We start from the raw sequence: 13,859 nt of genomic DNA, 5'->3' as shown, positions 1-13,859 counted from the left end.
TTTGGAAATGGAAATCTGTGTCTGAAAAATTTCCAACAGGAAACAGCCCCTGTTGCATCTTTATCCTCTCCACATGGGGGGATAAAGGTATGCGAGCAGAAGTGATTTTAAACATGGTTTGTCAGTGGGGAACCGCAGAGGGGCCCAGTAAAAGAGGATTCACAAATTTTCTAACTAAATTAAAAAACAAGTTCAAAGTAATTCCAGATGCTCTCCCTGCCCTCTGAGTCCCTCTGCCAATTACTATACTTTTACAATCACATTTTAACATGCTTTTCTCCCTCTTCTGCTGTGGGAAAGCCTCCACACCCCTCCAAAGTACAGAACAAAGTTAGGGCCAGATCCTGCAAATGCTTATGTACACAAGTAACTGTACTCACACAAACAGTAGTACTGAGTTCAGAGAGACTACCCTGACCCTGCAAACACTTATACATGTGAATAGTCTCACCGGATTCACTCATTACAACCGTTTGAAAGTCAAGCTGTGTTGGTTAGTTTTCGTTGGGCACAGAAGTCATGCAACATTTCTATGTTCCCTAACTGAATAAGTATAACTCTCAGAACCAGGGTTCCACTGCAAATGCTCATTCAGGCTCCAAAAATATTCTCCAACATTTGCCTAAAATTCACTGTTCCCATGAACATTTCTGCTAGCAAATTCACTTGCAAGGATGTCCATTAAGAGTAAACATAAAAGGAACATAATCAAAATGACTAAAAATGCAATATTCTTTCAGATCTAGTAAATACTTTTATCAACCTAAATTCTCCTGAATCTGGAACTGGCTACAGCATACTTCCTCACCTCTTTCTCTAGATATGATGTTTAGTGCATCTGTGTTGTTGTGAAAGAGCTGCTGCATTCCACTCAAGAGGTGGCTACATTTCAGTGGTAGGTGAAATGACTCCTATATCCTTTATCTATATCACAGGGATGTTATAGGGCTACATTAATGAAGTGCAAAGGATTACATTACATATTATTCCTTGTAATTCGGTATTTGTTAACGATTAGATGAGGGGTTCTCAAACTTCATTGTATTGTGATCCCCTTCTGACAACAAAAATTACTATACAACCCCAGGAGAGCGGACCAAAGCCCTAGCCCAGCCAAGCCCCTCCGCCACAGGCAGGGGGGGAGAGGAGGGCGGCAGGGAGGCAAAGCCAAAGCCCAAGCCCCACCGCCCCTGGTGGAGAGGGGGGCAAAGCCAAAGCCCAAAGGGTTGAGTCCCAGGCAGGGGGCTTGTAACCTAAGCCCCGCCGCACAAGGCTTGGGCTTCGGTCCTAGGCGGTGGGGCTCAGGCTTTGGTTTTAGTCCCAGGCCCCAGCAAGTCTAAGCCAGCCCTGGCAACCCCATTAAAATGGGGTCGCGACCCACAGTTTGAGAACCTCTAGATTAGATCATCTTCTGTATTACTCTGCCGTTTTCTTTTAGCTATGGACTTGTTCCTATGTTGCTACCATGGTGCTGAATTATTCAAGGTGATCGGTTCATCCACACATTCATGCCTGGAACTACCTGAGGAGGCCTGGAGAAGGCTGAGGAATTTGGATGTTCCAGTCACAAGGCAGACAGGCTCAGCTGGGGCTGTGAGAGTCAGTCCTTTACACTGCACACTCCGAGTCTCTTCTGGAATGTGGCTGGACCACAGGGTGCTGCCGTTCACACCCGAAAGGGCCATCACAGTTACCGATGGCCTAGAAACACCTGCAGATACACAAGAGGGGCAGTGAGGTCCCTTGCAATCAAAGGAGAGAGAGGAACAAGGCAAAGTGATCTCAGGGGGACACTCCATTCAGTTATGCTGCTACTCTGTGCCGTCCCCAAGTGGAAAAGGTTAAAGTAGTTGCATTCAGAAGAATCCCATGAGTTTGGTTATGTCAGTCTCTTGCTAGCTCACAGGAATGGAACTGGCAGTAACTGTCCATAGAAACACCTGAAGTTACGTTTCTGTTCTTGGTTGGCAAAGGAACATAATATTTGCGCTACCCGAGCACCTATTGGTCCATTCAATTCATCACCCTAACTGCTGTCACACCAGACTAGACTACTGTTGTTTTTAATGCTTATTCTTCTGCTGACCAATGGTTAATGCTTAGAAGTTGCAACTACCCTTCTATTAGGAACCTGGCTAGTTATGCACAGGGTCCTGTATGTTCTGTGATTCTGTGGCAGCAGAATTTTGCTCCACAATCTTAAGTTTTTTCCTTTTTGGTAACCCCCCCCCCCCCATGTTTCTAGCCTTCATTGTTGTGAAAAACACCTTGAAAGCATGCAAATCAGTGTCAAACAGTGTTGTCTGCCTGAGTCTGCAGACAGCACAAAATAATAGCTAAATGGAGTATGAAGTACCCCAATATGTTTTAATCAAATGTTGACTTTGATGCCTAATAATGAGAAGTTTAAGGTCAGCCTAACATCAGACATACTGTTCATCATTTTAGCAGAAACATCCAGCTAATGTGCTTATGTCACAACCCCAAACAAAGTCCCCACATCTTCCAAGGTGCTAAGAGCCCCACATGGGTCTTATCCAGATGGCAAAATTTCCAGCTTCTCCCTAACAGCATCTACAGTGCAGTTAATGTGGGGCCAGTACAAAAATCTGCTTCATGTTGAAAACTGAAAATGTGGGAACAGTGTAAAATAAAGAACACGGGGAATCCCGCACAGGTTGAATGAGTCATTTTCATATTTAATTCAGTATAATCACAATTTTTTAATTGAAATGAACCCTGCCATCGGATTTTCTATCTACTGCACCAGAATTCCTTGGACTCCAGGGACCTGCAGTGGAATTTACATCTCACTTGTAATGGAGTACATGGGGTCTTACTTATGTAGCACTACGCCATAGGGGAAGGGAAAATTTCCTTCTTATCTGTATTCCTATTACACCAATCATTGTAATTAGACACCAGATATTGCCAATACACTCCAGCATAATGGGCCCTTGCTTCTTGACTGTGTCTGTGGGACTGGAACAGATTTCACGTTACTACAAGATGAAGGTGGCTGTGGAGATGCAGTACAACGACAGCTGGGAAGCTCCAGAAACAGGAAGCTTGGAGCAGTGGGAAACCAGCAGAACTCAGTGACAAGCTAAGTTATTTCTAGACTTCTGATGGGGTATCCCATGTGTTTCCATGCAAATGTTAGCAGAGAAATGAAAAGCAGCCTGCTGAGGGAGAGTGGGCTGTTTAACATTAAACAGCCAGGTGTGGTAAAATTACTACTGTCAATCAATATATCAGCTGGGACTTTCACAGCAGAAGTGAGCTGTTTTAAGGAGAGATCTGAAGGAGGACAGCATGGCAGCTCTGCAGATGGTTAGGGGAACTCCTCCCATTCATAAAGGCTGGCAGGGAGAAAATAAGAAAAAAATCATTGGACAACCCGACAAAAGAGCCATCAAGGCTGGCATCCCTGGCGAAGCGAAGTTGGCAGTTAAAATCTTACCCAATACGCTAGCATTCATCAGGGCTGTGAAGGAGAGCAAGATGTCCGGGAGCCCATCACCATTCACATCAGAGAGCTCCAGTGGGAACAGCACTCCACCTGTGACAGTCAAAGCAAATCAGGAGCTGCTATCAGAATGGCTGCCAAATCCACTCTGCACAATGGGGATGAGGACAAGCATGAACGAAAAGGGGTCTGAATAACCAGGCATCATGGAATCCACAGGAAACCACCGAAGCAGCACTATTCATAGAATCATAGAATATCAGGGTTGGAAGGGACCTCAGGAGGTCATCTAGTCCAACCCCCTGCTCAAAGCAGGACCAATTCCCAACTAAATCATCCCAGCCAGGGTTTTGTCAAGCCGGGCCTTAAAAACCTCCAAGGAAAGAGATTCCACTACCTCCCTAGGTAACGCATTCCAGTGCTTCACCACCCTCCTAGTGAAATAGTGTTTCCTAATATCCAACCTAGACCTCCCCAACTGCAACTTGAGACCATTGCTCCTTGTTCTGTCATCTGCCACCACTGAGAACAGCCGAGCTCCATCCTCTTTGGAACCCCCCTTCAGGTAGTTGAAAGCAGCTATCAAATCCCCCCTCATTCTTCTCTTCTGCAGACTAAACAATCCCAGTTCCTTCAGCCTCTCCTCATAAGTCATGTGCTCCAGACCCCTAATAATTTTTGTTGCCCTCCGCTGGACTCTTTCCAATTTTTCCACAGCCTTCTTGTAGTGTGGGGCCCAAAACTGGACACAGTACTTCAGATGAGGCCTCACAAATGTCAAATAAAGGGGAACGATCATGTTCCTCGATCTGCTGGTAATGCCCCTACTTATACAGCCCAAAATGCCGTTAGCCTTATTGGCAACGAGAGCACACTGTTGACTCATATCCAGCTTCTCGTCCACTGTAACCCCTAGGTCCTTTTCTGCAGAACTGCTACCTAGCCATTCGGTCCCTAGTCTGTAGCAGTGCATGGGATTCTTCCGTCCTAAGTGCAGGACTCTGCACTTGTCCTTGTTGAACCTCATCAGGTTTTTTTTTGGCCCAATCCTCTAATTTGTCTAGGTCCCTCTGTATCCGATCCCTACCCTCTAGTGTATCTACCATGCCTCCCAGTTTAGTGTCATCTGCAAACTTGCTGAGAGTGCAGTCTACACCATCCTCCAGATCATTAATAAAGATATTAAACAAAACCGGCCCCAGGACCGACCCTTGGGGCACTCCGCTTGAAACCAGCTGCCAACTAGACATGGAGCCATTGATCACTACCCGTTGAGCCCAACGATCTAGCCAGCTTTCTATCCACCTTACAGTCCATTCATCCAGCCCATACTTCTTTAACTTGGCAGCAAGAATACTGTGGGAGACCGTACCAAAAGCTTTGCTAAAGTCAAGGAATAACACATCCACTGCTTTCCCCTCATCCACAGAGCCAGTTATCTCATCATAGAAGGCAATTAGGTTAGTCAGGCACGACTTCCCCTTAGTGAATCCATGGCGGACTGTTCCTGATCACTTTCCTCTCCTCTAAGTGTTTCATAATTGATTCCTTGAGGACCTGCTCCATGATTTTTCCAGGGACTGAGGTGAGGCTGACTGGCCTGTAGTTCCCCGGATCCTCCTTCTTCCCTTTTTTAAAGATGGGCACTACATTAGCCTTTTTCCAGTCATCCGGGACCTCCCCCAATCGCCATGAGTTTTCAAAAATAATGGCCAATGGCTCTGCAATCTCATCCGCCAACTCCTTTAGCACCCTCGGATGCAGCGCATCCAGCCCCATGGACTTGTGCACATCCAGTTTTTCTAAATAGTCCCGAACCACTTCTTTCTCCACAGAGGGCTGGTCACCTTCTCCCCATACTGTGCTGCCCAGTGCAGCAGTCTGGGAGCTGACCTTGTTTGTGAAGACAGAGGCAAAAAAAGCATTGAGTACATTAGCTTTTTCCACATCCTCGGTCACTAGGTTGCCTCCCTCATTCAGTGAGGGGCCCACACTTTCCTTGACTTTCTTCTTGTTGCTAACGTACCTGAAGAAACCCTTCTTGTTACTCTTAACATCTCTTGCTAGCTGCAACTCCAAGTGTGATTTGGCCTTCCTGATTTCACTCCTGCATGCCTGAGCAATATTTTTATACTCCTCCCTGGTCATTTGTCCAATCTTCCACTGCTTGTAAGCTTCTTTTTTGCGTTTAAGATCAGCAAGGATTTCACTGTTTAGCCAAGCTGTGTCATGTCCCTCCCCACACGGCACAGCTCCAGCACTGGGCTCAGCCAAAGATCCAGCAAGGGCCTACAGGAGCCAGCAGAGATGATTATCTGCACCCACTGCAGTGATCTGGCCCCACATCTGACTGGCTTCTCAGAGCCCAGAAATGGGAGGAGGAAAGAAGGAAAAGGAGTAGAATCCCATCGGGGCCTAACTGAATCACGTCACCGATCATTGCTGTCTCAGTGGAGATATCAAGAGGGGAAGCACTTTAGAAAATACCACAGATTAGCTAGCTATTCTATGGCTGTTTGAGGAGAGACAAAGACCTCGGAACATTTAAATTACTGATTTATAGATTTAACAGGGAGAGAAATATGCAGAGGAAACAACTTTAGTCAAGCCAATTTGCGGACACAAAGGAAAATCCATTCCTCCCCACCCCAGGAGACGCGTCATGTCCCGCCCCCGAGATTTGCTGCTTGGCTTGTATTGAGCATGCTCATTAATACTGCTGAAGCCAACTGACCTCACTCTGCCCCCCCACTATTGGCAGGCATGGGTTGTCTCTGCCTCCCCCAACCCCATGTGAATGGAGAAGCTTGTGGATGCAATCTCTGGATAGGCAAGTGATGGGGACCAAAGTGGACTTGCCCATCTATATCTGGGGCAAATTCCAAAATGGGTAACGCCATCCAGGCAGAGGGGTGACATGGGAGGAGAGTCAGAAGAACCCTGCTATTTTTTTGGCACTGGAGAAAGTAAGACCTTATTAGACAACAGATTTATCTCCGACTGGCCCGTGACATGTACCATATAGGCATCAGAGGAAGGCTGGGTGCATCAGCCATATGCCTGTTTATGGCCTCAGAGCATCTGCAGTGGTGAAGAGGATTAAGTTGCTGCTCCTCTGCTCTAAACAAACTCTCCCAGGTGGGTCTTTCCCCCACACCCAGCCTGTGAGCTACCCCCTTCCCAATCTCACACAGCTGCTGTTCCTAATGGTCTCTCACCTGCTTCCTGGCCTAGGTTGCGGTTCCAGGTGTTATGCAAGTCTCTAGGAGGACAAGGAATGAGAAAGGCACACACCAGCACCAGAATCATGGAGATAACCATGGTAAGCAAAAAGACTGCTGTGCGCAGGTATGGCATCAGGGAGGAGGCTGCCTTCTGCTCCAGGCTGCCAGTGGCCTCTGCAGGGTACCCATCTGGGGCACTCTCTGACAGCCGCTGCTTTGTCACCTCGACCTCCACTTCTGAGTCTGGGTCCTGCACCTCCTCCAGGGTGCTCTTCCCGTTCTTGACTCCCCCATTCTTCTGCAAGTTGAGCACAAGGTCATCTTCACTCTCATCGCTGTCAGCCTGAGTGAGGGGGTCATACTCCCCTAGGTCCGGGCTCTTTTTTCCTGAGGAGAGAAGCAGGGAGAGAGAATCAAGCATGGCTGGTGGGAAGGAAAGAAAGAACAAGATCTCTGCGCTTTCAGGTCCCAAAGGGAGGAGAGTGAGAGAGAGAAGACAGGATGTCTGTATTTTGTGTCTACTCAGATGATGGGCATGGTTGGAGGGGATGAGGTGTAAGGGAGAAGGCGGGGTCCATGCACATCCACCTGGTCTCAGAGTGAGGGCTACAAGAAAACAGATCCCCACAGTTTAGTTCCCCAAGGCAAAAAAACAATTCCAGGATTTGCTTAATTTCCTCTAAAGCTTTCTGGGTCTGTAATGAGAAACAGTTCCATGGAGATAACGTACTATGTCTTTAGGCTTGAAAGGATTAGAATCTCATCGGTATACATTGATAAATGCTGATTTCATTGTACACACACAAACCCATGAAAAAATATTTCCATCGATAATAACTGAAATTTACAGAGAAGCAAAGTAAGAAAAATGCTACTTGTGAACTTACTAGAGTTTGGATTTAAGGATATTACCTTGTGTATTTTGAAATGTGATGTTGACAATTTGGGTTTGAATAGTTATAAAGCTTTAACTTTTTCAATCTTGACATCTAGTGTCATTAAACAATTATTGGTGGACCCCCACTAATGTCGGATCCCCCCCACCCACAATTTTCCACACCTGTGAAAATGTAAATTGATAAGAATAAAAAAATGCTTAAAAAAAACCATCGATACTATCTGTCAACATTTTAAAAATAAAAATTGAATTCTGCCAACCCTACATATCTTCATGCTTAACCCTCTGCATACCTAAGTCCCAGACTCTCCTCAGCAATCTCCTAATTCAAAGCTCTAATCATGAAAGAGCCCTTCCTCACATGATAGCCTTTATAGTGTATCCATGGCAGGGTCCTCTCTCTATATCTCATTTTTCATCTGCTCCTCCTCCCTGATCCACTCAGTGATGTCACAATCTAAATTTCTGTGACACCATAGCTGCTTCCATGGGAACGAGCTGTAATGCCAGATGCTAAACTGTGCCTCAAGGTGTTTAAAGGAAAACTTTGCTAGACATAAACAATATATATATGGTAACTGCAAAAATGTGTATTGTATCCACCTTCCGATACTATGATGAATGGGAATGATCCAAAGAAGAGAAATCAGAAAGTTTTAGGTTCTCATGGTAATGTTAATTCAACCCTACTGCTCAGAAGTAATTTTTCCTATTTGTTTTTCTCTTTAAATGCACAGCTTAGTACGTAACTGTCATGTTGTTAAATGTATAAAATATGCAGTCTGTGCTACACAGCAGAGTTAACATCCTTAAATTCTTCAGTTTGGAAAGATTCTAGCAGTATGAGCAGCCAAACCAGTAATCTCTCTCCAACTAGTAGAAATGTTGGAAGTGCACCCAGTGTACCATAAAAGAACCTTCACATTTTCCTTTCTTCTCTTATGTTTGAAATTGTAACTTAAACGATAGGATTTTTTAATGTAAAAGCCAATCAAATAACACTGTTAAATCACAGTAAATCCTTAACTGCCTCACTCTAAATAGAAGCAGGCTTAGCTAAGGCAACATGGGAGCGCTGTTATAGTTAAGGCTGTGTCACAACTTCTGTATAAAAGTTGATCTTTCCAACTCCTCTAAAATCTACATGTTTAATCAGATTCCTTTGAAATTTTGTGTGCCTCAGGACAGTGCAGAGTAGGAATAGTGATCCAAATTTGGGGACATTTGACAAAGGGATTCCTGATTTACAGGATCCTCCGGAAACCCAGTTTCCTTCTGCTGCCTTGTACTGTTAAACTGAGAGGTATTAATGACTGGTTGAATCACAGACCTCACTGAGACTGATGGCTGTGAACTCACCCTTCAATTAACATACCGAAGGATAAATTAATCACAAGCCCCCACCTAAAACCAAATGAGTTTTGGACTGAGTGGCCAGAGATTGCTGCAATCTGACAGTCATGGATGGCAATTTTATTTTGGAGGAAATGTAATCAAAGTTTTTGAGGGGGAAAATAGACATGTGAATGCTTCCAGGGAGGGGAGAGGAAGTGGGGGAAAAGAGATTTGAGGCTGCAGCGAAGAGAGGGGGGTTATTGAGAGGGAGTTAAATGAGGGCAGGTGATAGAGGAGAGTGGAGAGAGGTTGAGGGCTCAAGCGAGGGAGAAATGGAGGTTGGGGGAGTGGAGGGGTGGGATACTGGGCAGGAGGATGTGCGGGAGGAGTGGCAGAGAAGGGGGTGGAATACGGGCAAGGGCACCTGTCAGCCCCACATTCTCCCTTCCCATCTGTGTGCCCAGATTGCAGGGGGGCGGGGGAAGGAAGGAAGAGCTGGAACCACTAAGGCAGTCTGAGCCCCCCATGTGAGCTGGGATATGGGAGGTCTTGCCCCTCTGGGGTCAGTACGATAATTGCAGGACATGATATGGACAACTGCCTAAATGACTCCTAACTCCTATCTCCAGCTTATCTTTTCCTGTTCAGAAAACTAGGAAATTCAATGGCAAAAATCTATCTTGAGGCAGAGTTAAGGTTGCTTAGTGGGATGTTGTCCCCTCGCAGAACACTGAGTTGACCAAAACTGAAAACGTCTGAAACCCAGGAAATGCACAGTTAAGGTTACGGCTTTGGAGAAGGTGAGAAATGAGGACAGGTGTAGGCAAACTTCAGATTGGTGGTTTGATAAAATCTGTATTTTACTAGACACAGGGGTGAGGAGCAAGTGGCTACTTGCTGATCTCAGGGCAGATGAATGTGGTGTTTTCAAAGGCACAGAGGTTTGAAACTGACAGCACAGGTACCTTGACTCACAGGCGCCGGCTTCCTCCTTTCCACGAGGGTGCTCAACCCACTCTGCCCCAGGCCCTGCCCGCACTCCACACACGCCCCCCCCCCCGCCTCTTCCCACCCCTACTCTGCCTCTTCCCACACAGTTCTACCCCCTCCCCTGAGCGGGTCCCGTCCCCGCTCCTCTCCCTACCCCCAGCACCTCCTGCACGCTGCAGAACAGCTGATTGCGGGGAGCGGGAGGCGCTGGACAGGATGGGGGAGCTGGCTGCCGGTGGGTGCTAAGTATCCACTAATATTTTTCCGTGGGTGCTCCAGCCCTGGAGCACCCACGGAGTCGGCGCCTATGCCTTTACTGCAGAGGGAAAAGAAATATGTGCGCTGCCAGGGTTCCCAAAGTGTGGATTCTGGGCGATTCCTGGATCATGAGACTGCATGAGTTTGTGGGAGAGCCAGGAGTACACCATGACATGGGGACCGCTGACTACACACGGAGTTGGGTGGAGAGAGGTGGCCTGCACTGGGACACCATATTTTGCCCTCTCTGCAGTGTCTAACAACCAGTTATTTAAGAATCGCTGCAATGTCTAACAGGTGATTTAAGAGATGATCTACCGGACTTTGTGGTGATTCACTCAGGCAAAATCTGGGTATGAGAGCAGATTTAAACTGCATCAGAGATCTATATCCAGGATCTTTGATAGTTTTCTCTGATTTGGCTGAGCGCCTGAATAATTGCTATATATAATATGAAAGTTATGAATAAGTGTTTCCAATAACATTAATTGGGAAACTGAAAGGTTCATAGCTGCCTGGAAAAAGGGTATTGTATGACACAGAAACATTACGAACTCTGACACCTCACGGTTTCTTGGCATTGGGGTACATTTATTGGACAGAGGTCAGAAGATCTTTCTCTCAAACATAAAACGGTCAGTACCTGGGAACAAAAACACTGTCTCAGTCTGTCTGTGATTTCTCTCTCCAGTCCTGCCACAAACTCCACCCTCCAACCACTCTGAAACATGACCAGGAATACCATTCCACTGTAACATAGTTGTCCTTCGCTCCAGGCACTGCATGAGAGTTGAGTTATAGGAGGGGAGGAAGAAAAGCAACAGAAGTGTTCCTATACCAGGGAGTGAAGACTTCAGGGAGATGTGTTCCTTGCTTGGGGGGGGGGGGGGGGGGGGTGCTGGGTACAGTAGTGGATTGAGAGCCAGGTTGGAATGGGGAATGCAGTGAACAGGTCAGGGGCATGGCTGGCGAGGTCTGGACTGATGTGCGTGCGTGGAGGCAAGCTGACTCAGTATGCAAATTGCAGGACATGATGTGTACAACTGCCTAAATGACTACTAATTCCTATCACCAGCATATCTTTTCCTGCTCAAAAAACTAGAAAATTCAAAGGCAAAAATGTACCTTAAGGGAGAGTTAAGGTTGCTTGGTAGGATGTTGTCCCCTTGCAGAACGCTAAGTTGAGCAAAACTCAAAACTTCTGAAACCCAGAAAATGCAGCGTTAAGCAACCTTAACTCTGCCCTTTTTCAACAATGTGGAAAATATAATATGCCGTTAACACACATACCTTTACCCAACCCACAGTTGCTGAAATGTACAAGTTCTTCACTTCCTTTGACAACCCATTCACGTTCACCCACAGGATTCCATCTTACACTATTAAAGGACAAAAAAGGGTTGCCCATGTAATCTTTCCTCTGTTCCCTTGGAGCTGACAGTAGCCAACGGGAATTATTTGCATACACTCAAAATGCAGTCAATGTGTTACATGTACCTACCCTAAATGGTGGAGGTAGTAGTTGGGGCTGCTTGGTAAAAGTGTCAAGTATCAGAGGGGTAGCCGTGTTAGTCTGGGTCTGTAAAAAGCAACAGAGAGTCCTGTGGCACCTTTAAGACTAACAGATCTATTGGAGCATAAGCTTTCATGGGTGAATGCATGCATCCGACGAAGTGGGCATTCACCCACGAAAGCTTATGCTCCAATACATCTGTTAGTCTTAAAGGTGCCACAGGACTCTCTGTTGCTTTTGGTAAAAGTGTATTTGTGATAGGAGGGCGTGGATTACTTTGAGGTGTGTGGCAGACCTGTAGTCATAATATGACAAAATCTATGTTTTGCATCTTCCAATGTGCGTGAGCAAAGGGAAGAGCTACATGTGTAACTTCAGGATCCAGTATGCACCATTTCAATGCAGAATTGTGTACATTCTATCATTAGCAGGGCACAGGGCTCTTATTACAAAGGGTATTGTCAATAGCAAGCTGGGATATGACAGCAGTCTAAGCATTTATTATCTGCATGCATTCCAGGCAATGTGTGTGTCAGGTGTAGCTGTACTGAATGGTGGAGGGAGTAGTTAGCTCTGCTTGGTAAAGGTGTGTTTGTGAGATCTGTGGATTACTTAGAGGTGTGTGACACAGCAGTGTCTGTGATATGAGAAGCATGGTTTGCACCCTCTCATGTGTGTGAGGAAAGGGAAGAGATGCATGTGTACCTTTAGGATGAAGTATGCACCATTTCTATGCAGAACAGTGTAGGTTTTGCCACTAGCAGGGCACAGAGCTTTTATTACAAAGGATATCAGCAGTGAAATGGAATATGAGGGGATTCTAATACTTTAATGATGGTTAAGTGAAAGTGTAGGTTGAGACGGTATCCTGAGAGTAAGTGGAGTTGTAAAAGGCTGTGAAGTGGTTCTTAAATTGTACACACGTGGTACTCTTTTTGGGAAGTTGGCTAAGTGTGTCAGGATCTGCAACCTCCTGAATCTTATAATGCCAAGGGTCAGTGTGAGTATGTGCATATTTAGATGTTGCTGAAAGAGGGTAGAGGGAAGGTGGCATGGACAACCCTTCCCCACTTCCAGCAAGTGTTAGCTGGAATCCTGTGGGTGAGAGTGAATGGGTTGTACAAGCTTTTCACCTACTTTTACATTTCAGCAACTGTGGGGTTGGCAGAGTAAAGGTATATATATTAATGGAGCACAGTGGGGCATTGCAGAAAGAGGGCTGAGTTAAGGTGGCACGGGCAACCTTAACTGTGCATTTCCTGATTTTCAGATGTTTTGAGTTTTGCTCAACTCAGTGTTCTGCAAGAGGATGACATGTCACCAAGCAACACTGCCTCTGCCTTAACTTAGTTTTTTGCCATTGCATTAGGTGACGTAGCCTTACCAAAGGAGATAAGTGTCACATTTAGCTAAGGTCAGTTATCTAAACTCACTTCTAAAGCCACTTCTATTGTGATCTATGCCTGTCCACACACAGACCTGCACCAAACTAAATCAGTTTTCATTCACACCTGTGGACATTTGGGTGCAAGCCTGTGTACAGACTACCTCTTACTTCCTAGTTCTGCATTGGCATCAGCGTGGAGCCTCACTGACTGCCATGGAGCTCGGTGCATGGAAAGCAGTCTGCCCAGAGAGACCACAATGCAGAATAGGAACATATATTTCCACCAATATAAATATCTTTCTCCTGTTGTGCCTGCACCCCATGCTTCACCCAGTGGCACTTTAATTTAAAGAGAATTCAGGGCTGATAAAAGATTTCATGTTGTCCACTCTGGAGATTGAAATCTATCGAGCAGTCACAACATTGGCAGTATAAGCTTTCTCCATTCAATCACCCCTGTCCTGGAAGGGTCACCTCCAGGGATGAGAGAAGAGCTCAGACTCCATAACTAAATCAGTCCATGAGCTCCCTGTTGGGAGCAACCACAGAGATGTCAACTGTGGTACAGGTTCTGTAACGAGGACACCTTTCCTGCTACGAACTGGTCTGATGTCCCCCAACACATTTGACACAGGCGAATAGATGCAGTAATGGATTTTAGCTCTTAATGACCTAGGTAAAAAATGAACCAGTGACTTGTACGTTAGAAGTTCCATATTATATTCTTAATCCTTTGAGCCATCTATTATCTCCCTTGACCAAGGTCCAGTCTGAAATTGACAACC

At 45.9% G+C, this 13,859-nt stretch overlaps 1 protein-coding gene across 1 annotated transcript in view; it reads right to left on the bottom strand.

Annotated features, from left to right (window-relative positions):
- The window catches only part of FAM234B (family with sequence similarity 234 member B), a 30,034-nt gene that overhangs the window by 12,833 nt on the left and 3,342 nt on the right, over positions 1-13,859 (bottom strand). Inside the window, exons 2-4 of the mRNA XM_005308920.4 lie at positions 6,688-7,080; positions 3,464-3,562; positions 1,523-1,711 (exon numbers count right to left, since the gene is read on the bottom strand). Coding sequence (XP_005308977.1) covers positions 1,523-1,711; positions 3,464-3,562; positions 6,688-7,080 — 681 coding nt within the window. The remainder of the gene's footprint in view (positions 1-1,522; positions 1,712-3,463; positions 3,563-6,687; positions 7,081-13,859) is intronic.

Source organism: Chrysemys picta, chromosome 1, assembly GCF_011386835.1.
Source record: "Chrysemys picta bellii isolate R12L10 chromosome 1, ASM1138683v2, whole genome shotgun sequence".
Classification (NCBI taxonomy): domain Eukaryota; kingdom Metazoa; phylum Chordata; order Testudines; family Emydidae; genus Chrysemys; species Chrysemys picta.
Note: the sequence above shows the minus strand (reverse complement) of the source record. Positions and strands in the feature narration are given on the sequence as shown.